At 39.4% G+C, this 27,942-nt stretch overlaps 1 protein-coding gene and 1 long non-coding RNA gene across 2 annotated transcripts in view; one reads left to right on the top strand and one right to left on the bottom strand.

The window, feature by feature from the left end:
* aplp1 (amyloid beta (A4) precursor-like protein 1) overlaps window positions 1-27,251 on the top strand; it is a 31,670-nt gene extending 4,419 nt beyond the window's left edge. Inside the window, exons 2-17 of the mRNA XM_072716444.1 lie at window positions 14,540-14,719; window positions 15,847-15,976; window positions 17,940-18,052; window positions 18,372-18,565; window positions 18,874-19,130; window positions 19,532-19,659; window positions 20,162-20,236; window positions 20,315-20,473; window positions 20,677-20,805; window positions 21,028-21,127; window positions 21,226-21,393; window positions 22,739-22,762; window positions 22,932-22,999; window positions 23,140-23,205; window positions 23,420-23,563; window positions 24,016-27,251. Of these exons, the coding sequence (XP_072572545.1) occupies window positions 14,540-14,719; window positions 15,847-15,976; window positions 17,940-18,052; window positions 18,372-18,565; window positions 18,874-19,130; window positions 19,532-19,659; window positions 20,162-20,236; window positions 20,315-20,473; window positions 20,677-20,805; window positions 21,028-21,127; window positions 21,226-21,393; window positions 22,739-22,762; window positions 22,932-22,999; window positions 23,140-23,205; window positions 23,420-23,563; window positions 24,016-24,117 (2,037 nt within the window). The 3' untranslated portion in view covers window positions 24,118-27,251. The remainder of the gene's footprint in view (window positions 1-14,539; window positions 14,720-15,846; window positions 15,977-17,939; window positions 18,053-18,371; window positions 18,566-18,873; window positions 19,131-19,531; window positions 19,660-20,161; window positions 20,237-20,314; window positions 20,474-20,676; window positions 20,806-21,027; window positions 21,128-21,225; window positions 21,394-22,738; window positions 22,763-22,931; window positions 23,000-23,139; window positions 23,206-23,419; window positions 23,564-24,015) is intronic.
* LOC140592630 (uncharacterized) lies at window positions 17,501-19,633 on the bottom strand. The gene is made up of 2 exons (XR_011992994.1): window positions 19,504-19,633; window positions 17,501-19,378 (listed from the first exon to the last, which is right to left on the bottom strand). It is a non-coding gene; the product is annotated as an uncharacterized lncRNA (long non-coding RNA).
* Window positions 27,252-27,942: the final 691 nt, after the last annotated feature.

The following is a 27,942-nucleotide window of genomic DNA, read 5'->3' as shown; positions in this document are numbered from 1 at the left end:
ATATATATTCACAGGGCTGTTTTGTAATTCAGACTAATGAAACTTTACATTGTGTGATTTCGGCTGCATTGTGAGTTATTGTTTTGAAGCTCCAGTGAGCGGCATTAAAAAAATTTATTAAATAAAAAAAATTGAATCACCTAACACATCACATTAGGTTCAATATTCCAATTAATATGTCCTGCAAATATATGAATGAGTCACTGAGAATAGGAGAAAATAACAGCAAAGTATCATGCTCCTCTTTGCTCACATTTCATAGACTAGTAAATCGCTCCCTTTAAAACTGCTTTCTTAAGCATAAGAATTTTCAGGGCACTGATGGCATCTTTTAGGGCTGCTTGATTATATAAAAAATCATAATCACAATTATTTAAGTCAATATTGAGATCATGATTATTTAACACAATTATGCAGTGTAAATATGCATTTTTTGATCTTTAAATGAGACTGAGAAACAAATAAAAAGGGGCTGGAAAGGGGTGTGCTGTATTTTTAACACAAAACAAACAGGGAACATTGTGAAATTAAAATGAGCGACAATAATTTTTTATGTTTATTATGTTTATTATTTTGTTTTGATAATCATTAGAAGTCAAATTCATAATTGTAATTAAAATTACAAGTGCTTTGGAGAAAACCAGTGGACATGGTTGTGGAAATCTGGTGATTTCTTTCTGTCACATGCATTTTTTTGTTGTTTGGATATTGGGTTGGGATTAGGTCCCCTAACTGAGATTTACTGACCTTAGCATTAATTTCACAATCAGGCCTGTGAGCTGGGACAAATTATGATACTTAGAAACAAGTTATGGGTCTGAATTCAATGATAGAACTCTATGGGTTCCAGGTCTTAAAATAATAATCCATCCATTTTCCAAACCGCTTATCCTTCTGGGTCGCAGGGGGTCTGGAGCCTATCCCGGAAACTACGGGCATGAGGCAGGGAACAACCCAGGATGGGGGGCCAGCCCATCGCAGGGCACACTCACACACCATTCACTCACGCATGCGCACCTGTGGGCAATTTAGTAACTCCAATTAGCCTCAGCATGTCTTTGAACTGTGGGGGGATGATGATGATTATGATGATGACACTTTATTGATCCCCATGGGGAAATTCTCTTTTTGCCTATCCCACCATTCTCTTCATGACACGAAGACACATATATAGGTGAGAACATGCTTGGCAGCAAAGGGCAGCCACCTGCAATGGTGCCCACAGAGCAGAGGTGTTAAGGGCCACGCTCAAGGGCCTGCAGACGTGACTATTTTGCCGAGGGATCTTTCTTAACTGATATGTGGCAAAGATGTTGAACTAAGTAAAACTTTAAAGCCTGTTTCAGTGGAAAACCATTTTTCTGTCCTCATCAAAAGTCATAGAAATGACACAGAAGTCTACAGTGACAGAGATGTAGTAGCTTAAGGGTAAATGATGGAACGTTGGGACAGTATGATTTTGGATGACAATTATTATATTGTTACTGTCATATTAGAAATTCTGTTACATTTCTTCTACACTGAAAATTTTCTTCAAACTTTTTTTCTGAGCTACAATTATATCAGTCCAACAAAGGTCCCATAGAAAATATTATAAATTTAATCTTCCAAGCTGTCAGGAATTCTTGGTTTAGGAAAACCACAAAGAATTTCATTTTTGTGCAAAATATATACAAATAAAGAAAGAACCTTTGACTGCAGATGTTCAATGAGCAATGTGTTATTGATTATGAATTGCTGAATTTCCCTTTAGGCACAACAAATCAAAAACAACAGAGCAGTTATCTTTTTTTGTTTCATTTTCTCATGCAGCTATTATCCAGCCCGGCAATAGGTAACTAATTAATTATTGTGAATGCTGGTGAATATTTATTACAATAAGTTGGTGCTGTATTTTCAATTATTACATAATAAATAAACATAGGATACAATACCTTATTTTAAGATAACCTATGATTGTGCATTGCACAAGAATAAGCTGAAGAAGGTACTTGTCAATTTTCAAAAATGTCTCCCTGCAAATTTCAAACATTTCTCTCTTTTGCAGCACATATGAAATGTATAATCATATGATCAGTTATTTTTGTCATGTGACAGTCTGTGGAGGAATAACAGCCTAAATATGATATGCCCAATGTAAGGAATACAGATCTGAATTCTAAAATGCATTTAGAAATGTAACCTGAATTTTAGAACACCTAGCTCAGCTGTTTGTGCAACATAATTCTTGTACCTATCCTGTGCATTTTTATTTTATGCATTGCTACAAATATGTCAGTCCTTGACCTCTTTTTACAGGACTGAACAGTCAGAAATATACCAGAGTATTTGAAGCACTGCAGTGACCAGCTGTAGCCAGGTTATAAAATTCAGAAATGTATGCACTGTGCCATACACTTGCTCAAGGACTGTCACTGAGTGGGACTTGGATAAAATCTAAACTAATTAAGTAAGGGCTCAGTACTTAAAGGTGTTTACTGTGCTATATTACTAACTACGCAGAAATGATATGTGATAAATTATAAAAAATGATAAGAAAAAAACTCTTCACAGTTTAATATGCTGGAAAACCTAAATAATACCTAAATGTCTATTTCAACAGTCTAATTAAGAATAACTGCACGGAACTGTAGACACATGAAATTTGTATTTTAGTTAGTAATTATTAGTGCATGTGTGTAGATCATAACACACACACAACAAAAAAAACATGTACTGACCAGAACATTAAGCCCAGCATGTACTCAAATGAGACTCTATGAGGAAAATATATGGTGATGCTCAATTAGTAGAAGCAGATAGCTAGGGGAAGAGAGAGAGAGACTGAGAGAGTGGCACACTTGAAATTCTGCAGGGAGTATGTTGCTACGGTAACAAAGAAGGTAGCTGGGCTCCGGTGGGAGGTGTTTCCACAGCAACCAGCCATGAGTGGCCATATGATGCTGCTAAGAGAGAAAGGGAAGAAGGGAGTGAAGGGAGGAGGTGGAACACTAACACACACACACATCTGTGTGTGTTTGTGTTTGCTTTGAGGCCATAGGAAAAGATCTACTGAAAAATCTGTTAAGATGTCATACTGAGCAGTTTATCTTGAAGTGTATTACTCATGAGTATCTTGGATCCCTACGATTCGACACCTTAATTGTAGAAATTCATACTGTTTTTTCCATTCCCTAATCTTAATGGCTGCTGTCATGAATAAAAAATGCTGCCTAAACACTTCTTATTCCTATGAAGTGGATAAATCAATTATGTGGCATGTGATGTGATTTGTTGCTTTGTTATTGTCCTTTACTCAAAATGCAACAGTGCAGAAAGTGTAAGCTTGTGAGGACCAGCAGGCATGGCAGCGCCTTCTTTGTCCTGGGCTCAGTGTTCGCCTGCTGCTATCTGCCTGAACGCAGCAGCGCTGCAGCTGCACATCCATCACGCCTCAGCACCCAGGAGAATGGCCCTCCGCCCCACTCGCTGCAAAACCTCTCCTCCCCCACACTTACAAAGCTGAATTTGCATACCTGACTCATCTGTCACGTGGGCTCCCCATTGGGGGCAGCCAGGAAGCAGAGGGAACACGATGCAGGCAGAATTAAATATTATTATTATACGTTTCGCAAAGGCAGATAACATACAGCGTATAGCCCTGACAACGGAGGCCTTTACCTCTGCTTTCTTTTCTAAATTTACAGTGTTCAGTCCTTCAACTAGGCAAAATGGCCTTCCTCACCATGGCCTGGGAGTGTTGATGCCCTGTGGTCTAGAATGTCTGTGTTTGTGTCACACTTAGCTTAGCAGACGCAGATCAGAGTGTGCAGCATTATGTAGCACATCCGCAACTTCCAGCGTGGCCCAGGAGACATAGGCAAAATAACAGGGAGAATCAGAGGTACTGAAACAAACGGGCTGCCTGAGGCGAGGCATGTTTAGGAAGACCACAGAGTTCTAATCTCCAGAGAGCAACATCATTTTGCTAAATATCAACCACCTAATAGGGAGACAATGCAACCTGGAAATCAGTAGAAGGCTTATGTCAATGCCAGCTAAAGCGGCTTGTAGCTAATGCAAAATCAATTTCAGTACCGCATTCTTCAATTCTGACAAAAAAGCATTTAAATATATTAATGTATATTTGGATATGCAAGTTATTTATTGGCTGATTTGAAACCCTTGTCCTGCAAACCCCTGTAATATGAATAACTGCTGGAAAAAAAAGCTTCATCCTCTAAAATCCAATTTTACACAATCCCTTAATCTCTAGTAACCTGTGAAAAGAAGTGTTGTATTTCAGGAAAGGAATAACCGTTTCACACTCATTTATAGATTGAGTTCAAAGGATCAGCTCTGTTAGAGGTGGTAATATGCCTAAGCAGTGATTTGCAGTGTTCCTTTTTAAAGCAATAGCAATCAGAATAGCACCCTTCTGTTTGCACTTGGTTGCTTTTGTGCTTTGTGTCATTTTCTCTATGAACAGTGGAAAAAAGCATGAACAGAAGCCCCTATTCTGCTAATGCCTTTGGGGTGACGTTGTCACAACTAGGCTGGTTATCAGCTTAGCTCTGTATACAGTGACAAAGCGATGGTTCCACCATGGAACCTCTGGCATTGTCTGGTTGTTCTAACATGTCTGTCTTTGCTTTGCAGGTAACTTATTTATTGCTTGCTACTTTATACACCATTATTATTTTGGGCCCAAGTTACAACAGATACCTAAACAAACAACTTGCTGTAGCCATGTGTCATTGGCATTAGAAGCTGTCACAAATCGCATGCGCGATGCCAAGCCTTTGTCACTGAATATGTAGTGTGCCTAGAAAGGATGCATACTCACCGTTCTGCTAGTGTAGCTTTAGAGGATGAGGACAAACTATGGAAAAAGCATCCTCTAGAACTGGAGTCAGAGGTAAGCCTATTCATTTTTGTCTCATTGCTTCATGATGGTTTCAAATTGTCGGCTGTACAGAGAACTCTGATCTGGACCAATGTATTAAATTCATTAAAGTTCACAGAAGCCCATTAACCAAGGTCTATTACTGCCATGTCAGCAATAGTATCATGAATACTAGTGCACATGATGCTGATCATTTGAGTGTAGCATGAAGGCTGGTAGGAGTGTGAGCAGCCAAAAACAGTGAGAAATTGTGCTCGTTTTCATTTTTGTTGGGAAAGGGCGCTCTGTTTGTCAGAGGCACAGGAGACTTCCTGTGTTTCTCCATGCATGCAGACGTCAGGGAGCCCACTTTGTGCATGACGCACACAACACCTTCTGTTACAATGTGGGAGTTGAGGAAAGCAAGAGGATGCAGGACTATCTCTTTTACAGTGATGCCAACTTCAATGGAACTATCAATATTATCTCCCCTGCACATGGCCAATGGAGCATTCCTCTTTGGTAGAGTCTCCTCCACTATTTAGCACTGATCATTGTCAAAGAAAGAAAAGAAGAAGAGAAAAGAATGGCTGTTTAAGAGAAATAACATGAACCTTGGATCTACTTTTGAATTGGGGGCAGTGTGTGGCTCAGTGGGCTAAGCCTTTGTGCTTATCATCATAAGGTCACTGGGTCAAACCCAGCCTCAGTACATTTGTGGCTCCTTGAGCAAGGCCCTTAACCCCCCAGCTCCCTGGGCACCACTACAGGTGGCTGCCCTTCACAGATAACTTACTCCATAAAGAGCAAGTTGCGGGAGGCATAAAAACAGTTTCTCCACAGGGATTAATAAAGTATTAATTATTATAATTGGTATCCATCCATCCATTTTCTGTGCCTATGTATCCTATTTAGGGTCGCAGGGGGTCCAGGGCAAGCTATGGTCACCAACCCATCACTGTGTATAATCAGTATTAATCATTTAGTGGTCTAGTGGTTAGGACATTTGCCTCTAGACCAAGAGATCATAGGTTCAAGTCCCACCTCTAGCACTACTATAATTGGGTCCCTGAGCAAGACCCTGAACTGAGAAAAATGGAAATCACTCTAGATAAGAGCAACTGCTAAATGCTATAAATGTAAAATCAAAATTAATATCCATGAATAAGAATATAGCATCTTGGAGGTTATATATTAATATTAGTAGTAATAGTAATTTTACTAGAGAAAATCTTACTGAGGTTATCTGACTATGCATGCAGCATGAGTAATAAGGAGGTGTACAATTGATCTGGAGTGATATTGTTTGGGAAGAGGACTCATTCGGTTCAAGTATGATTCTTCATGTAGGCCGGTCCGGATGGTGCCATTTTATGAGAGAGACACGTTAGCTCTGCCTCCTCCATTATGTCATAAACAGCTTGCTATGCAAAGGTTATCTTTATACAAATCAGGATTTATTAATCTGAAATACGATGCAATGTGTTAAATACTGTACTTCTTTTGGTGAAATTCAGATATTCAGACCATAATAATGTTAATGATGTTCTTCAATATACCGTTATTTGTTCCTAGGAGACCAGGAAAAGTGCTTCTCTTGACCACAGGCCTCAAACTTGGACTAGGGTTAAAGCCTGTACTGTGACACTGTGATCTAGCACCTTCTGAAGAGTTCAATAAATGGATGTATCCAGCTGTCAGCTAAGAAAAATGTGCTTCTGTTGTAGTGGACGATACAAATACAAATATGAAGCAGTGCTCATTTTATACTTCTCTTAAAAAATTATTCAGTGCTTCATTTCTGCAAGCATTCTTCGCATGAAAGTGCTTTTCACCAGTGCCATTTTTCTGAATGACCTCTAGGGTATCAGAATGATTATAGTCCATCTGCTGTCTGTTCAAACAGCTGGGTTTTGCTGAAACAATTAGGGTAAAATGCATTGATTAACAGCCAGCCCAGTCAACCAATTCAATATTTTGGTTAATGGTCAGAGGGTGAGGGGGTCATGATATTTTAAATTCTCCTGCTATTTCAGTCATCAGTTTATCAGCACCAATTCATCATTAATTGTCATTTTCTGTTTTGGAATTATTTTGATCTTCTAGGCAACTTAGATCTACAAACCTTAGGCAAATTCCTGTTTGGGTAGGGTTACCATATCTGGTGAGACGAAAAATAAGATGTGTCCAGGGATCAGAACATTAATGAATTTTCACATTCATCAACTAATCAGGTAGCATTTCTCTTATGAATATTCATGAATTTCCCCTTTGCAGCACCTTGTAAAATGAAAATTTGCATCTGGGGAAACGTGGACGTATGGTAACCTTACAGTTAACTTTTCTTTTACAAATCCTATAATCAGACTTACGGATACTAAGCTAATGTTTGTTAAACTTTAAGCAAACAATGCAATTCACAGTTCACTCGAAAACAAAGTGTCAACATGCCAGTGGTTTCTGGAAGTTGACATCAATCATGCACAGCGTGACATGTAGGGATTTTTAAAGTAAATGTGCAGAAGCCTTGCAAATGTTGTGTGATGATACTCAGTGGCTGCCATATGTTGAAATTTGGTGCCTTGTCCTTCACTTGGTACTCCACTGTAAGTTGCAACACTCGGTCATATAGGTTGCAACACTAAACCCGGACAAACCAGTGATTTTTGAAAAACTGCCTGGACATCCTGACAAGGGCTCAAAAAGAGGACATGTCTGGGGAAACCCAGATGTATGGTAATCCTATGTTTCGGGTCAGCAGCTATAATGTTCCATTAATGATATAATTAGTTATCAGCAGATGAATACATATTGTAATTTAAAGCAACCGTAAACACCATCAAAGACTCATGTGCCAACAAAGACAGTATCCATCAGAGCCCTTGACAGACACATAAATGAAAAACGGTAAAAGAATTAATGCATAATTATTGTGATGACAGTGATAAATGCCCGTAAAACTTTTGATGATCCAGACGACAGACACAGTTGCACATAAACCTATGGGGACTGCGCAGGACAGAAATGCAAGCAAGGCCTGTGTGAAGGTCTAGGGACTGCTGCAATCAGCAGAGAGGGCGGGTCAGTGTAGCAGGCACTCCCGCCAGCAGACCATCTGTGCTGCTGAGAGCTACATGCATAAGCAGCCCGTCAGGGTTATTAATAAACATTTCCACTGCATGCTGGATTCAGCCCTGACTTTGCTGGTGTCAAGAGGTTTTGGGGATCTGAGCAGACCTAAGTCAGGCCTTCATAAATTTAGCATCACTGTGCTAACATCCATCTGCAGTTGTCTTTGCTGTGAGACACATTGCAGTTGGTGATCCTTCAAAGGAGATTTGCTATGTGACTTTGTAGTGTATTGTTAAGTCACTAAGACCCTGTACTAGTGTGCATTTATGGAAGAGGGTTGGACAGGTAAATGAATGGGTGTCAACTAAGTGGGGTGTTAATAGGACTAGGCTGTGTCGCATCATGCTCAGACAGCAAAGTGTTGATGAACTGTAAAGGAGCCCCTCCCATGTTTCCTGCTCCTAAGCCTTCCTGCATTAGGAGGTTGCATCATTTCATTTCATGAAGTCATCCTGAAAAGAAAGACAGGTGTTGAATATTTAATTTGGCAGCACTGTACTATGCGGAAGGAAGTGCAAATGCACATCCTACATATACTGAGTTCAGGGTGCGAGTGGATCTTGGGAGAATAAGGCATTATGTTTGGTCAGTAAACTTGCCCTGCTCTGCTGGGCTCTGATGCATAGCGATTCGTCATAGAGGGGTGCGAGGGAAAACACAAGCCCAGTGAAGTAGAGGCTGCCTCAATAAGCAGCGAGATGACATACATGGAAAAACAGAGGATGGGCCGGGGGGGGTTGGTCTGCTGGGAGCACGGAGGGGAAGTGGAAACCAATCAATGCATCAAAGCTTGTGTCAGCAGCCAACTATTAATGATGAGATTGGCATTGCAGTGTGTGGCTGTCAAGGCTTCCCTTGTCTGCTTGCCTAGCTCCTTCAGCACAGAGGTCTAATATGCCGGTGTCTTCTGGGGGGGAGGCGGGTGTGCATTTCTAAGCCAACCTTGTTCACCCATTGTTCACCCATTGTTTACTGGGGTCTAGTTTAATTGTTCAGCTGAGTCAACACTGGGGGAAAACAGAAAGCTCTTTCATGCTGATTTCTGTATTTGTCAAGAAATGTTCATTATCTTTCAAAAAACAGTATGAACCACAAATTAGTCATATAAGCAGTGAATCATCTTCTTATCATTGTAGCCCTGTTAAGACCACATTAGTGGTACAATTATTTGTTTAGTTTTTGAATAGAAGAATAAAATAGACTAGATTACGCTAAAATACTGGCCTGTAAACTTAAACTCAAAAATAGTTATAAATTTAATTTTAATTTCCTCTTGTTGGGACCGAAAAGGTGATCCCCATAATGTCAAAATAACAGGTCTTCTTTTATCATACTTTGGGGCATTTGGTCCCCACAATGTCATATATACAGTATATATATAAAGCTTTTTGCAAATGCATGCATTTATTATTGGAATTCATTTACCAACAATAAACAACCACAAAGATTGTCCAAAGGTAGTCAGAAACCTTCATCACTTAAGAAAAACTCAAGCCCAACAACAGATCAGCACGTTGACCTGCTAAATATTACATATAACTAAGTATAGATCAGAAGTCGGCAACCTTTTTAAAGCAAAAAGCCATTTTATTCTAAATGTCTGACCCAAGATTTCCAAAGAGTCCCAATGCATAGAGAATAGGGTTTCAGATATGATTTTAATGTAATTTCGGTATATACGCATTTAACACAAAAACAAAACTTCAAGTACTTACAAAAAGTAAAGAAATACAATTTCGGGGGTTTTAAATCACTCGGACATGTAACAGCGCAAAGCTGACTAATATCACAATATTGTTCAGTTCTGTAGCAATAGTCTTCACCCTCACCCAAATTTGGCTCTGCAGTTGTCTGCCCTTCACTCTCCACTACTTGTAACTGTGCTTACCGAGCAGTGCAAAATGTCCTCACCACTTCGAACTCAGCTGGCTATAATATGTAGATCGGAGAAAATATAATAATTTTACGAAGATCTGGGAAGGCGTGATGACGATTTACTACGCAAAGTATATGAAAGAATTACAGTGGAACCTCGGATTATGAGTAACGCGGTTTACGAGTGTTCCGCAAGACGAGCAAAGATTTTTAATAAATTTTGACTTGTAAACCAAGCAAGTCCTGGTTTACGAGTGCCAAGTATCATCAAAAATCATAGGGCACACATGCGCTCCTTGTTTTTCTTGTTTTTACGTGCGCTCGGCTGCGGAATTGTGGGTAATCGTCTCCCATGCTCGGTCTCAGTCAGCATGCCTCACTCGTATAGTCAAAATTTAGTAGAAAAGCACCACCTGAATAAGGGTGTAGCAGTGCGCGCGATGAATCTATTTAATGACAATGCAATGTCCACATTTTTGCGAAATCGAAAAGTAGGCAAAAGAGGCTGTCATTGGATGGGTTCCTTGTTAAAGTCGCACAAACAGAGAAAGATTCCAGTGAGCCAACAGATAGCAGTGATTCCATTAATTATAGTGAAAGTCATCCTACAAAATAACCCTCCTCTTCTCCTCTCTCATCTCCCTCACACCATCCACGATTCTTTTCAAAGGTAAAGTGCAGGTTAATGTGTTTTGTGTATTTTTACTTTATATTTTGTATTAATAATTTTTATAGGAATATTTTTGAGTTGTGGAACGGATCATATGAGTTTCCATTATTTCTAATGGGAAAATTCGCTTTGATATACGAGTGCTTTGGATTACAAGCATGTTTCCGGAAGAAATTATGCTCGTAAACCAAGGTACCACTGTATATATTACTGATATGACATATATAAAATAAAACACTGACACTAATCCCAACAGCAACAACCTTAACCCCTACCCAGCCCTAACCTTAACCATGAGTAACCAAATAAAATATGAGACTTTGGTTTTTGATTTCAGACAGATTTTCAAAATTGAATTTCCGCTTGTAGGGAACTGATAAAAATGGATCCCACATCAAAATAACAGGTTTTTATCACATAATGGGGACACAATGTAATAAATGTATAAATAAATAAATAACACACACACATACACACATATATATATGGGATCATATATTTTTATCAGCTGGAAATGGTCTCCTTCTCTAAGTTCCCATATACCCTCAAACTTCCTGTCAATTACACATCTCATTGTTTTCCATTCCCTTATTGGTCTTTCCTGATTTTTTTTCTGTTCTATTTTCTTGCTTGATGTGCAGAAATCTCCAGTGGGAATCTGAATTTAAGGCTTTATCTTAAAGTATTAAATACTAACAACAGCATGACAACAGGATATGGAGGATTACTTTTCAATTTTAATGTGCTTTCTTTTCTGTTTTCAGATACTAGTACAACTCCAAGATACTTATACAAAACTCAAATTAAAATACCATATTATCAGTTTAGATCCAGATTGTTTACCTAAACAATGCTGCCATAGTGCTCTAATCATCCATCCATCCATCCATCTTTCAACTGCTTAGGCAAGGCATAGCATGTTAGATTTGCACAGCACTTGAACAGTGGGCCTGTCATGGCCTGGTGGGAGGGGTGTGTTGGAGAAGAAGTTTGCAGCCCCATTGCTGCAAATCACAATGGTGTTGATGGCGGGGTCAGTGTGAAGAAGAGCCGATTGTTCCCAAACTGGGTCAAAACAGGCGCTTGATTGGCTACAAGCAGAATTATGCAGCTTAAAAAAAGAACCACCATGAAGGGTTGTCTTTGTTCATCACAGCTATCTTGGAGGCCTGAAGTTTTAATCTAATCCTGCATTAAATCTGAGTCAAGGATTTATATCACTGCTCATCCCTCCCTGTCTACTTTGTAGCTTTAGGCCCACGGCTTGAGAGATACTGAGATGGTTTCGCTATCGATCGGAGGAGCGCTATGATACAGTTGCAAGCGCATAGCATTGATTTTTGACAGGGCGGAGGTGGGGGCACCAGGGTGTTTCAGCTGTGGGACAGAGAGGGCTGGCAGGTTATCTTCTCAAATGTCCGGAAGTCTTTCTTGTGGCGTTGACCTTCCCAAGTCAAAGAGGCAGGTCCATTCAGTCTTGGCCTGTATCATTTTGACAGCCCAGAGCAACCACTCTTGAGAAAGCAAGCTTTACATCAACCTAAGTACAGTGATGTGAAGGGTCTGCATTCAGTGTATCTAGTTGCTTCAGCTGTAAAAATTATGGTAAAATACCTTAATATTCCAATGTTTAAGTATTTCTTGGCATAGAAGTCAGGATTGTGGAGCTGAACAGAAAAATCACCAACCAAGGATTGATTATGTTGAATACCAAGGTCTTTACCTTAGATTCAGCATGAATTCTCAGTGCATTGATTGGGACCCGCCTGAACAAGCTTGAGGCCTTTATGTTAATTCAAGAGATTCTTCTGTTGTTCTATACCATCCAAGCAAACTCAAATACCAGAAAAGAGTATGTTACATTTATTGCATATTTATATACGTATTTTATATTTTTGTTTTCCTTATACATTTTAATTAGGACTTCTAAAGCTTTCATGTCAGACAACCAGTGTAAGACCTCCTTTGATCAGACATGACTCGCGTCATGCTGTGGAGTGTCTGGAATCTAATTGGTTACTTGAATGTCTGTCCATCTGTCTGAACACGCATGTTTTCCTTCATTTGAATATAAAACAGAACTCAACAGAGTATTTCACAGCAATTTCACAAACCCTTTGATCCAACTTTTAAGTTTTTGCCTTTTTGACTCAGGTCAGTCACTAATAACTGGGACTACAACAACTAATCAATAGCCTTGATAAAAAATACTTGCCAATGAATTTTGTCATTGATTGGTTGCATTTTTGTGGTTTGCTGTGTAAATTGCATATAATCACATCACCACCTACCAGTCTTAATGTTGATATTTTAAGCCTGGTTTCCCTTTTCCATATGCTGTTACTGTACATTCTGTACACAACGTCCAGACTCTTGTGTACATACTGCATTTGTCTGTGGACACAGATGATCGCGGTCGGTGTATGCGTACAGCAGTGGCAGACCAGCAAAGGGCAAATGTATTGCAACCAAGCCAAATTCAAGCAGTGTAGTGAAATGGGTAAACCTCTATGAACTGTTTTAAATTTGTTAGTAGGCTTGAGTGGTATCACAGTAATACATTTGGCAAATTTTATAAGCCAGGTTTCAAAATGCCGTTGTAACATTGCAATCATTAGCAAGCTAAATATGGTGGAGACAGTGGATCATTGTTTCTATGCCACTTTGTCACTTTAAATACAGATCTCTACACTGTGTAAAGTGTTTTTACAACTGAAAAAATACCTCTTGAGGCGTTTTTAAAAAAGCATTTGCACTTTTTTTTTAAACCCTGTGCTTTGGTCCAACTAATCAAGTAGTTGATTTCTTGATCACATGATTAATCAACGATCAAAACAATGTTTTTTTGCAGCCCTTGAACCATACCTTGCTTCTTTACTTCTGAAATGTACTTGATGATTTGATTATAAATTGTATTTCGTGTCAAAAGGAACATCGTGTGTGATACATGGTCTGTTAATTGGTATTTTTTCTCTGCTGGACTAATGTGTTTCAGTCCCCCTTTTAGCCCCACCTCCCTATGCATAGTGTTAATGTGCTGTAGTGGCCCAGCGTTCAAAGAGCTTGTCTTAACACCTGCCGCACACCATCCTGACATGCTGGTATTTGTTCTATCCTGGGGTCCCTGGAGTGCTCCTGAAAACAGAGCTTGGAGATGCATGGATCAATAGTGGTGTGTGAGCTGCTGGGGGAGGGGCTGGGAATGGGGCTGGGCCGGGGGATGTCTAGGGGTGCAGATGTGAGGGCCATGCCGATCATGGGCTGCCTAACCTCTTTCCCAAGCCTGACACTTAAAATCATTAGCGGGCCATTAATGTCAGTGGGCCAGTCAGTGTCACACTTGTGTCATTGCAGGGTTTTGGCACAGACATACTGATTTCTACATAGCCCCCAAGGGGACAGACTTGCTATGTATAATTTTGACACAATTTTGCATTCCCTTGCAAAACTTTCATAATAACATCTATGTGAATTAAGCCATAACACTATATTTGTGCATTTTAGGCCAAATTCAAAGTAAAAATCAATAAGGTCATCCATTACCAATGGATTTGTTGCTGTTGAAATGCATGAGTGCTTAGCATATATAGATTACAAGACAGGAGTGTGAGGATACACAAAAGTAGCTGCAAGGGGATACAAAAGTTTTGTGAAGTAATTCAAAACAATTGTAAGTGAATGCAGGGCTCTTTAAATTAAAATAGTCTATTTTCCAAATCTGTCTCTTTATAGGCTCCATCGATTTCAAACTATGGCTGTTTAATTTTTCATTGTTTTGAGGTGGCCTAGTTGACTGGTCCTTTGATCTTTACCCAGGTTTTCCTTGCAAAGTGACATTTTTTGGCTCATATTTTGAGCCAATAATATAATGATACTGTAATCAACCCAGTCAAAGTCAATAACAAGCCAACTAGCTAGCCTGATTTTTCTCAGCCTGTATTACAATGGTAATGTTAACTCTCCCACTCTCCCCCCTTCTCCTTCTCATCTCATTCCAGGCTCTATCCATGGCTGAGGTGAATGAACCAGGCCCCCAAGCAGCTGAACCGCAGATCGCAATGTTCTGTGGGCGCCAGATTCTGCACATGAACCTGGAAAGTAGCCAATGGGAGCCTGACCCCCAGGGCAGGCAGGGTTGCTTCACGGAGCCCAGCCAGATCCTGTCATACTGCCAGGAGGTACAGCTCCATGCGTGTGAAATGCCTGTACATAACAACAGCACTGTACAAAGGGAGGCTTATCTTCTTCTGTACACAACGTTCTTTTCCTGAAATGTGTGTGTCATTCCACCATTGCTAATGCACTCAAGAAGCACAGCCCCACAATGGGATTGTGCAATACTTTACACACCCTTCACTTCTATCAAATAAGTTCCATGACATGCACAACTATTTCATAATTTCCTTTTTACATACATCTGAGGCATTCATACAGAACTTATTAAAAGAAGTACACTTATTGTCCAAATGCAACCGCAGGTAGGTAATAAAGTGTGATGCTACTCTTAAGTCATTGGGTACAATCAGCATGACACACCCTGACACCAATTAAAAGGGCTGAAAGCAATTTTTTTTTCATTTTTGTAATCAATGTTTACTCCCATTAAGATGTTATATCATATACCGCACATAATATACTGCACAACACACCCTTTTTATGAAATGAAAGAAAACAAAATGTATTGTAATGAATGCTAAGTTTGGTCTTTCCTCTTTCTTTTCAAATAGGACTAATTTTTATACAACTATGTTACGGGGCACAAAAAGAAACATCCTTGCTCCGTCTGTTTTCTGCTCTCTGCCTGACACTGATATCTCCCCAGTCACCTAAATTTCTCTCTAGCCCATATCATAAAGTATGTCCCCATCCATCAATGTCAGAATAACGCAAAATCCTGCATCTGAAGTTACTCCTCTCCTAAATAAACAATAATAGGCACTGTGTTTACTGAGGCAAACTATGCCATCTTGTGGTGAAAGAAGATTTTGCAGGAAAGTAGTGCTAAACTGTAGCGCTAACACTGCAATTTATAAATTCTGTCATATGTTCTTTACAATTTCAATTTCTCTATTTTTAAATAAATCATCACAAGGCTTTCCATAGACGAAAGGCATTTATTTACCTGCAGTTTTGTGGAGTTAAATGACACCCGCCACCTTCTTAGTGCTTTTTCTTGGCTGGTGTATCTTCCCTTTTCTTTTCCCTTATCTCCCTGCTTCTTCTTCTCCACTCTTCCTCTATTTTTTTGACCTCCCATCTCATCCCTTACTCCACTCCTAACTGCCTTCCCTGTCTGTGTGTCCAGATGTATCCAGCTTTGCAGATTTCACGTGTGGAAGAGTCTTTAAACCCTGTGACTATTCCTGCCTGGTGTAAGAAAGGCTGGGGACACTGTCAAACTCATCCCTTCATTGTCATGCCATACCGATGTCTAGGTAAGTAGCTGCCATCCTCATCTTAGTCAATTTACATCTGTCAATTTATTATTATTATTATTATTATTACTACTACTACTACTACTACTACTAGTAGTAGTAGTAGTAGTAGTAGTAGTAGCAGAAGTAGTAGTAGTATACCATATTAAGGTTGTCTGCTTTAGACATGCTCCTGCTGCATAGCTTCTTGCAAGCAGAATTGACATTAAGTGCAACAAATATTGTTCTTTGTCGCCCCCTCTTGGAACATGTTTTTAATTCTGCAGGTAGCGTACGTCACAACCCATCAATGGTCAAAGTAAAATTTGAAAAGAGTATTTGAAAGTTTTTAATCAGTGTCCTTTGGTAGTAAAATCATAAAAATGGGACAACAAAATTAAAAAGATTAAGACTGCTTCAACCTGTCCTACCTGTTTTCAAAAATCCTACAGTCAGTCTTGCTCCAACATGACTAACGCGTTCCTGAAAAACCTCGCATTCACTAAGATTGCATACTAAAATACACATATCCAATGGGAAAAACAGGGTTACTGGAAAGCGACTCAAAACTTTGTAACTCAAACGAAATAAAATAAATAATAAAAACTTATACAGTGGTGCCTGCGGTTCACGAACATTATGGACAACAAACAATTCGGTTCACGACCAAAAGTTTTGTGGAAAAAAATGCATTGGTTCGCGTACAAAATTTGGTTGATGAACAGATATCTCGACCAGATTCCTTTTTTATACTAGTGTAGCACCGACACCGACACCGACACGTCCCAGCATGCCCTGCATGCGGTTGTAAATAGAAGGACCACAACAGACAACAAACGAGCATCGAACCTAAATACACAAATGGATTGGACCGGTGGCCTGTACTACGAAGCGGGGTTACTGGCTTATCGGGGTAACTTGCTGGATTTAAGGTCGTCTGGGCAAAATGTAAGTGAGTGGCCTGTACTACGAAGCGGGGTAACTGGCTTATCGGGGTAACTTGTCAGATTTAAGGTACCACAGTTTAAATGGACTTCATATTCGCTCACTTACATTTTGCCCAGACTACCTTAAATCCAGCAAGTTACCCCGATAAGCCAGTAACCCTGCTTCGTAGTACAGGCCACAGGCCACGGGTACACACAAGACACGGGCAAATACACGCGCGACAATAGGGAAATGCAACTATTAACATCAACAACAACATACAACATCAATAACAACAACAACAATACAAGGGTTAAGGACTGTTAATAAAGACCGTGATTTCCCTGGCAAGCAAGTCTCTGTGTCTGCTGCCGCGATGCGTCGGTTGCCACCATTAAATCTGAGGGGCCGTGTTCCCCTCACATTTCATAATTATTCATTTGGAACCCCACATTTAACATAAAATATTAGTTTTATGCCAGTGTGTCCCCCCCACCCCCACATTTAAAATGCTTCTGATGCCCCTGGTGCAGCCAAACGTTACTTCCGGAAAAATGGAGGTTAAATTCAGTGCTGAGCAGCAGCAGGCTGGTGCAGCTGACATTTCACTGCAATACACTGTGCCTTGCTGTTCCACTGGCTTTGAAATATCTACACCGAATACAAGCTCTGTGAATAAATAAAACCAACAAACTGCACATACAGTAGGATGAAATAGGCTGAGATTGGAGCATCAAAGCTGTTGTAGTGATCGTGTGTTTCCATTGATTCCAGTTCAAACTTGAAGCTGTTCAGCCACTGGAAATATTACTCTTTACCACACAAATATTATTGTGTTAATTTCCTCTCTGAAAGAAATTGATTTATATTATTTTTCATTTTAAATTGAAGGGATAGATTAATTACATTATAACCTAAAATCCGGTTACATCTTTGACTTTTTAATAGTCAATGAGTTTGGCAACATCAGTGTAAATTTCAGAAATTGGTTTAGGATCTTAGTGACTTCATTGGAATTTTCTTCCTTCTCCTGGTCTTTCTTTCTTCCCCCCGCCAGTGAGAGAGTTTGTGAGTGAGGCTCTGCTGGTATCCGACCGCTGTCGATTCCTACGCCAGGAACAGATGGAAACCTGCGAAAGCTCCGTGTACTGGCACAACATCGCCAAGGAGGTGGGCCCAGCCTGCCCAGACGGCCCACAGTACAGCTGGGCGCAGCCTAGACACTTAGCATGGCAGCGTAGGCCTACTAAATACACAGTCCACCTTGGTCTCCCTTCATCTCCGTGTCACACTTTTATTTCTCTGTCTCCCTGCTTATTTAAGAAAGGATGTACTCTTTCTAAATTAACCTCATGCTCTGTCCTTCCTGGCATGACTCTGGTTTCTTTGCAACAGTGTAATGGATAAACAGTGATACAATGTGGGTGGGTGGGTGGATGGATGGATAGATGGATGGATATTTTCCATGCTAACTGCTGTTTCTGTGCAGGCTTGCACAGCAGACAGGCTGGAGCTGCACAGCTATGGCATGCTCATGCCTTGTGGTGACCACTTCCGTGGGGTGGAGTATGTCTGCTGTCCAGGGAGGACCAGCTCCAGCGGGATTGGCGAGGCCGCTGGGGACACCCTACAGCTTGGCTACCAAACTCAGGCACCGCTAGCTACCAACTGGATCAGCAGCAGGCGCGTTTCTGTGGCCTCTTTTTGCTTAATGGATGCGGGTTATGAATTTGCGTCTGTGTCCAGAATCCCATGGCCATAATTATTAGCATTGGACCCCTGAGAAGGACCCTTAACTGTAATCTTGGCTTTTACCTGTATGTGTGTGTGTGTGTGTGTGTGTGTGTGTGTGTCTCACATGGGAAAGCAAGGTAGGATATGCCACCTGTACAATGACAATAAAAACATGACTAGTATGACTTTGGTTAAAATGGACGATTAATTAGAATGATGAGGTTGATATCAGTAACGTTATGTCTTCACAATTTTAGGGCCAAACTGAGTCCTCCCAGCCCTAGCCCTTCCACTGAGGCTGAAGTGTACGATGAGGACATCAATAAAGAGGATGGGCGGGTGGAGGAGCAGGAGGAAGAGGAAGAAGGAGTGAAAGATGGAGAGGAATATGAGTACTCCATTGACTCTGGTACCTTCCAGGCCTCAGACTACATGGACTCCTTCTACTATGAAAAGAGTGGCCAGGCCAGCCGAGGCTCTGCCACAACTGCCCCCCTAACGAGAGGAGACAGCTGTGAGTGCTATTCACATTCATAGGCTGTAGATTAACTTTGCCATACTCCCAAGTTTGTTTTTTAAAAAGATGCTTTCTTGTCCAAGTGTTAAGCAGACAGGAAGTCAAATACAAAGCACACATTATCCATTCCATCATTCATCCCAATTTCAAGCGCTTTCACCAACCATCTTCTTGAATCTAATTGCCTGTCCCTGAGTTTTCATTCTTCTTCTTCCAGTGATTCACCTCCAGTCTTACATTAGCCTCTGTAGTTTGCGAAAAAAAGACCAAAAAGGAAAAGCAATTTCTGACCCTTGAGTGGCTGGAACTTCTTGTCACTTATTCTTGTTCAGGTTAAGTAGCTTATATTGGCAAGATCTTCACTACTCACCATTTTCATGCGCCAAACTATCTTTCAGTTCCGACACCACGGCCGACCGACGGGGTAGATGTGTATTTCGAGATGCCAAGTGATGACAGTGAGCATGCCAACTTTGTGCGTGCCAAACTCGATCTGGAAGAAAGGCGAATGAAAAGCATCAATGAGGTGAGAAGCTATAGGACTCACAGGAAGCATAAGGGCAGCAGAGCATTAGAATGAGGAAGTTAATGAAGTGAATAGAGCAAGGGTTCGTTAATGATGCCAGATTAATTAAAGCATGTGGTACAACGGCTCAGTGGGCAGTACAGTAACCTCTGGTACCTAAGGCTGGGGGTTTGAATTCTGCCTCTGTTGTGTGCTCTCCCTCTGTTCCTGTGGATTTCCTTCACATACTCTAGTTTCTTTCCTCAGCTGAGGAGCATGTTGTAGTTGCACTGGTGTTGCTCTGTTATATGATTGCTTCAATGTCCAGCTATTGCCAGTTTCTGTATGGGACTAGACCTTTTTGTTTCATTTTTATTGACTGATCAAGCCCTTTCGCATCTTTTGGCCTTTTCAACAGACATGTCACAAAGACAGGTTCGTTGACATTGCATGGAGATTGCAGAGCAGACAGGTCTTCGTCTGAGCCATGTGTGACAGTAACTCATTGTGTTTGTTCCTTTAGATCATGAAGGAGTGGGCTGAGGCTGACAACCAGTCCAGGAACCTGCCTAAGTCTGACCGCCAGGCCCTCAATGAGGTAGAAAAAAGGATGAGAGAGATGTAAAGTTTTGTTATTAAAAGTCTTTGTGACATGCTCTCATTTGTTTTTGTCCAGCATTTCCAGAGTGTCCTTCAGACCCTTGAGGAACAGGTGGCTGGAGAGAGACAGAGGTTGGTGGAGACACACCTGGCCAGGGTGGTGGCCACTCTAAACAACAACCGCCGGCTGGCCCTTGAGAGTTACCTGACCGCCGTGCAGAGCATCCCTCCCCAGGTGAGCCAAAGGAAGGATGACAGATGGGATGAAAGGCAAGAACTGGTATGCTGACTTAAAATAATTGACTGGAGCCTGAATTGTTGATATAACTGTTGTTCAAATTATCGATTATGGCTATTTTGAAATGTGGAATTCCATCCATATAATCATTGTGAACCTATTCTGTTTCTACTCCAATCTCTTCCCCTTCCACCCAACAGCGAGACCGTGTGCTCCAGGCCCTAAAGCGCTACATGGCTGCAGAACAGAAGGATCGCAGACACACCCTGAGACACTACAGGCACATCGAGGCAGTGGACCCCCAGAAGGCCGAGCAGATGAAGTTCCAGGTAATATTTTGACGGGGGGTTAGGTTAGATTTTGTTGCTAGACATGAAGAATATAAATGTGAGAAATAGGGTTATACCCGATGATACTTAGATTCTCAAAATATAGGTCAATAAATACAAAAAATAGATCCATAATAATTTATAGCTGGCAGATATCAATCAGCTGTGTACTCTAGGTCTTTTTGTCCATTTTTGAAGCTTTGGTTCCCTGGTTGTGTGCAGGTCTATACTCACCTTCATGTGATTGAGGAACGGATGAACCAGAGCCTGGCCTTGCTTTATAAGGTCCCTATGCTAGGAGAGGAGCTGCACGATGAGATCCGTGAGTCTGTCTCTGTCTGCATCCCATCTTCTTTCTTTCTTCTCTTAACTGTTCCCTAGAAAATTGCCAAGTACCATTTGCCTTCTCTCTTTCTACAGAAGAGCTAGTGAAATCAGAGAAGGGAGACATTAGTGAACTGATGACTACCTCTTTCTCCGAGACTCATACCACAGAGGAGCTGCTGCCAGCTGAGAGCGAGGAAGAGAAGGATGATGAGGAGGAAGAGGAGAAGGCCTTTCAGAACCGGCCATATCCACCCAACATTGGTACGTATTGCATTCTTGTTTGTTCAGATGCTCATGGCAGCCTTAGTGTTTGCGCTCTGCGCAAACTGAAGACTAATGAATTGGTGAGTCTAAAATGATATCAATTGATTTATTGATTAGTTATTACTTTGACCAGTTTATTGAATGTGGGTTTCACATACACTCATCAGTAAAAGTACTTATGTGTCACAAGGCAAGTATACTACAAGTTTTCTAAATGTGATACAGAATGATGTATTCAGAAATACAGTGGTACCTCAGAACTCAAACTTAATCCGTTCAGAACTCCGGATCGAACCCTAAAAAGTTTGAGTTCTGATCCAATTTTCCCCATAAGAAATAATGGAAAACGAATTAAATGGTTACTGGCCACAAAAAAATTACACAGAAATATGTTTTTTTTTTTTAGCATTTAAACACAAAATGAACCGGATAAAACAAGAAGAGCATATACTGTACTAAACACATCTAAGCACATTTATCAAAACAGTCATTTTTAAAGTAAGAAAATACATGTATCCAAACAATGTGTCCTGCCCTGATCGTCCGCTCATTCCGTGTGCCACGCCCTCTCGTTAACCCCGTGTGGAATCCCCGTGTGATCAGCTCTTTCTGTTTGTTGTCATTAGTCCTCCGTATTTAGTCCGTGTTTCAGTTTGTTTCCCCAGTCCGGTCATTGTGTTGTCCATCTGCGTTTTACCTGCCTTACCTGTAATTAAACCCCGTATTCCCCAATACCCTGACACCTGCGCCTTTGTCTCCATTCTGTCCCCACTGGGCACGACAATATTATTATAATTAAATGTATTAATGATTTATTATTAATATTAAAATAATTAATAAGAAATCTTTATTTTTAAATGTATTTTATTATATCATAATAATTACTGTTACTGTCTATCATTGTCTGAATGTATTTTTACTGTCTAAATATATGGATTCAGCTAATGAAAACATGCACGATGCTATCACAGCGAATGCGGGGCTGAGACTGAAGCGTTACCCTTTGTTTTCTGCTGAGAGACATGCCCCGTGATTTATTTCCCCGCGCGTACAAGTTCTTAGGTCTGCGTTCATGGTTTGACTTCTGAGATTCAGATCGAGTTCTAGGCAATTTTTTTTCGAACTGGTTGATTCAACTTTTAAGAAATTCCAGTTATAATGAGTTTGAGAACTGAGGTACCACTGTATATATGCTAGCAAATAAAATGTGTCAGCTTACCTTATTAATCAGATTTATGAATACGTGTCATTCAATGATGACTTAACAGCAATGAGCAAGGTGACTGACTGGCTCTTATTCTCCTTGCATTTTGTTCCATTCTCTCTTTCTGTCTTCTCAAAGATTCCCAGCCCATCAATAAGAAAGGTCAGTAGTGACTTGAACACCCAGTAACAAATGTTCCTAGAATACAAAATGTGATTTCTGTTTTTGCTGAAGAAGATGGCAGGAGGATCACTGTTTTGGAAACATGACCTTTTTTGCTGCACATCTTCCTCTTGTGATAATAGTACTCTTGTTTTTTGCTCTAAAACAGTCTCTGGAATGGACGAGTATGACTACACCACAGCTGAGAAAATCCCAAATTACGAGTATGAAGAAAAGGTGAAGAGATCAATCCTTTTTCTTGCTTATGGCAAAAAACTCTATACAGTATTTATCACACATTGACCTAAATTTTGTTGTCCCTGTCAGTTCATTCATAGTGCACATTTTTCAAATGTTGTGTTTTGGTATCTTGCTAGGTAAACTCTTCTGTTGAACTCAAGCAAGTAGTATACAAGTCACCTGGTATCCAGAGAGATGAGCTGGTAAATATTCAGATAGAATGGTCTCAGCAAATCTCTTTTGTTTTCCTTTTGTGGAATTTGTGGAAAGTTAAATTGATTCTGTGGCTGACCAACCTTCACAATTAAAGCAACTTCGGGACTTCTTTTCACTGTTGCCTCAAGCTATCTATACACAATTCTATAATTTACCTTTTCTTGCTTCATTAATGTATCATTTTTTCTGTTCACCAATTAGCAACCAGATGCCCTGGAGACATTTAACCGTGGTGCTATGGTGGGGCTACTTGTGGTTGCTGTGGCAATCGCCATGGTTATGGTGATCAGTCTTCTGCTGGTGCGCAGGAAGCCTTATGGTACCATCAGCCATGGTATAGTCGAGGTAAGGAGCTGAGCCCCAGTTTCTGCCCTGTCTTATTCATAGATATGTGCCGTACTATATATATGACCTAAGAACTAATTTATTGTTGTTATTCACTCAGAAAACCCATATCAATTTTATTGCCACATTAATTGCTTAAAATCAAAGAATTTGATTTCTGGTATCTGGAGTACTAGTATCAATATTACAACATTGAAATTTTAGAGAAATAGATTTAGTGGCTTATTAACTGAGGTCCACGGAGACCAGACTCAGTTCATATGGAATCACATCCTGACCACTGCAAAATATATGTAAACTCCTTCTGTCTTCACCAATCAATTATGTCAGTTATGAGGTCCAGGTGTTTCTTTTCTCCATTTTAAAGTTATTAATGAGATTGCATATTTTTTTTCCCCTCTCACCCTGTCTCTTCCCCTGGCTGATGTGTGTCCCTCGCTGGTATTCTACAGCAGGTAGACCCAATGCTGTCCCCAGAAGAAAGGCAGCTCAGCAAGATGCAGAACCACGGCTATGAAAATCCCACCTACAAATTCTTTGAGCAAATGAACTGAAAGGGACGGATGGGGCCACACGGTTACTCCTGCAGCACTGGATTCTCTCTCTCTCTCTCTCCCTCTCTCCCTTCTCTATGTCTCTCTTTTTCTCTCTCTCTTCTCCCACCGAGGGGCATCGAAAGCACCTCTCATATTCCAATACGTTGCTTTAAGATCAACAACAACAACAACAAACATGACAAGCAAGTAAATTCCCTAACCTCCCAAACCCTTCATACATTTTTGACAGTAAACATTATAAAAAAAATAACCACCATCTTTGTTTTTGTTGTTGTTGTTAAAAGCCGCTGATTGAGTCTATGGTGTGGCATGTTTTTTATTTGTAATTTAAACATATTATCTAGTGTGTCAAATTACATTTGTGAGAACAGGGGTTTATCATGGAGATAAAGATTCTGCAAAGAAGTCTCTAAAATCTCCCTGTTTGTATGAATCAGAGTCAATTGTTTAAAAAAATATTTTATGTTGTACAGTAGTAGTACATTTTGTGAATATAATTTTGATTATAATATTGTTTTTTTCAGTGAAACACAACAAAAGCTGACTTATTGTGCACTTAATAATAAACCCTGACCCTCATTCACCTTTCAGTAAATAGACATTGCTGTTGTGACCCCTAATGCCACTGTAGTAGATTATGAAATCCTACTTCTAAAAAGGAAGAACTAAGAAAACAAAGTATAGCAAAATGTGTGTGTGTGAGGAAAGTAAAAGATTTGAGATAAAACTTTTTTTGCTCAGTAATTTTTAATTGGATAAAATTGCATCATTATTATGAGAAACTCCCATTTTCTAAAAATGCATAAAATAATTTACATTCTCTTTTAGACATTTAAATTCAAGCTGTAGCTGCCAGCTACAAATGTGGCTCATTAAATTACTGAATTAACCCAAACATTAACTGTTTATTATTTTTGTTTGCTGCTGCCTAAAAATTTTTTAAACTATAATCAAATGTCCTTAATTCAAAAAAGCATGAAAATTTAATGTATAATGCTACCGTATTTGTGTTGTTCCTGTTTTTGGTTTTTATATAAGAATAATGTTGCAGTGTAATCAAAAATATAAATACAGAGGTAACTGAAAAATGTAACCTTTCGTTATTAATTTGCATCCGAGCAATGTGTGAGGATTAAAAGTAACAAAAAAATTACATATCATACATATGTATTTACATATATATGTATGTATATGTACACACACATTTTATATACATACACACACACATACACACACACACACACACATATATATATGAAAACATACACTTTGTGCTGCTCAGAGTGGGAAAGAATTTTTAAAACATGGCTGATTGAAAACGGACTGTTGTAAAAACCAGCACAGCACAGATAACAGTGTAGTTACTTCTGACTGAATGTATTTTAAGTAGACATTAAGTTCTTGAAATGTGCACCACCATATTATAGATCCCTTTTTAGGGAAAATTTATTAATGAGCTCATTACACTGTAGGCTTTTTTGATTATTCTTAAGATGTTTGTTTCTTTCTAAAAATAAATGAATTGTGATTTTAATTTGCGTATAACAATGTGGTGCAAATCTGGAGTGAACACAAACAATTTAAAGTAATGTTCGATTTACAATGACAGGTGGCATTTCTAATATAGTGAATCCTAACACCAGTCAAAGCCCGAGGCCACAGAAGTATGTAGTGTTAAATGACACATCAGCGAATCAGGCATCAGAGGAACAGCGTGTGTGTGGTATTTTTAGGTGTTTGCTGTTAACATCTCTATTCTCGCACTGCTATAGCTCAGTAAGTCTTTATGCATTTCATGTGATGTTATGTAGTTCAAAATAATCCACTTGAAATCTTAGAGGCGATAATGTGGAATGTTTTTGTCTACTATAGATACTGCCTTTTTTGGTTTACACATCCCACGAGAAGAATCGGGTTATGTGATTATGAGGATAAACTTGAGTCTGTTGTAATCTAATGAACATTCTGTCTTTGTAAATAAGAATGAGTGGTCTAGGTGAAAGGCCTTTTAGAGGATTTTAGACATTTCTTCCTTCCAGATTAAGCTCCTTTGTGAACATAGCTAAACTTAGGTGGAATGCGTCACTATGTCTCTACTGACCAGAAAAGCATTTATGGACTTTTGAATCTACCATTTAATTGCATTATTTTCTCAGTTTCTACAGCCAGGTTTTGTGGCCACTATAAGCGTATTCTATACATATTCTGTAATGTGCAAAAACGTGCAAGTTAAACATTCATGTGTCAGTAAGATTCACTGGATTCATTGGAATCTTCTTTATTGTGAAATAATTTGTTTTAAATAATGTGCTTACTTGGGCACAGGTGAATGAAACATGGAAAGAAAATATAGAGAAGCATACCATTAAAAATTTGTACAGCCTTGTTATTGAAGGAAATAGACACTGTTAATGGATACCAGGCCCAGCTTATTCTTCATGACTATTAAGAAAATTAAAATATAAAGTGACGTGATGAGAGGTTTGCTCACAGGTGGGGGTTCGAGTCTAAGTCAGTTTCCTACCAGCATTTTATGGCATTCTGCTTTTAATGACGTTATTTTAGAATTATATTTTATTTAAATTTTGCACTCAAATGAAAATGAAAATAATGTGAAACATTTGCATTTCATTTATTGTGTTGATTTTTCCATACTCTTGGATGAGATATTACACATTTTATTTTTAATTTATAATACACAACTGTTTGGATTGAGGGTCATGCTTTTTGCTCTTTGGAGTTTTCAACCGCTTGAAAAATTAATAAACTAATATCACTCCTAATGGATTTTTGCTATCTAATCCAAATCCACAGCGAGTTATATTAGAAGACATTATCCAAATAATTAAATATCTCATGTCCTGGAATGTAGACCTTTACCAAAATTATCTTATTGTATACATTTCTTCACAGCAGACCTTCCAAAATCAGATAGTGGATTTCTGCTGCTGGATTTGGCATTGTAAATAAGAAAATTATACCATGGAGTAAGCTGATCTTCAGTCCCATCCCAAACTGGACTTGGAGAAGTCTGAATTATTTTGAATATTTTGTTCTGGAAAATGACCATGTATTGTAGGCCATCTGATTTAACAAGTCAAAATAGTAATAAAATTACAAATGACCCACAAGAGACTGGCAGTTGTTTTTTTTGTGTGTATCCCTATTGAAAACATAAAAAGCCCTTAATAGCTTTTGTTAGAAAACGATCAATTAAACTTTATATTTTTCTTTTTTATAATGTTCACATGATATGCTCCACTTCTGGACAAGCAGCTATTGATATTTTTAACATATCCTCAACCAGACTTTTGTACTTTTCTGAATAAAATTGTGCCTATATACCTGCAATCAATTATATATTTTCACTCACACATTAACATTGTCGGAGGATCGATTTCTATCTAATGAATCAGACGATGATCTTTGTGCAGAGCATTCTAGTGGTTGTTTTTTCACCAATTCCAAAACAATATCCAAAACTCAAACTCATCAACTGGAAATTAATTAGAAAATCACAACAGACAGAACAATACCAAAATTGGAATCCGAATTGTAAAGTCAAGAAACAGGTGGAAGGACAGAACACAAATGGCAGCTAAAAATCAATGGAGGGAAATGGCCGGCATGGCATGAACTCATAATACCTCATACCCAACTAATGATAACAACCAAGATTTAACTAATATAGCAGATAATGCTTAAGAGGTGGATTTAATAAACTGATGAAGGCATTCGGGGAAGGGTTTTGCTGAAGATCCGGAATGAATTCAAGTCCTGGATCAAATTTATTTTTTCTGTACAAATGGCCCTATGCTTTTG

This window comes from Paramormyrops kingsleyae, chromosome 9 (assembly GCF_048594095.1).
Source record: "Paramormyrops kingsleyae isolate MSU_618 chromosome 9, PKINGS_0.4, whole genome shotgun sequence".
Classification (NCBI taxonomy): domain Eukaryota; kingdom Metazoa; phylum Chordata; class Actinopteri; order Osteoglossiformes; family Mormyridae; genus Paramormyrops; species Paramormyrops kingsleyae.
This window is presented reverse-complemented; position numbering and strand designations above follow the sequence as displayed.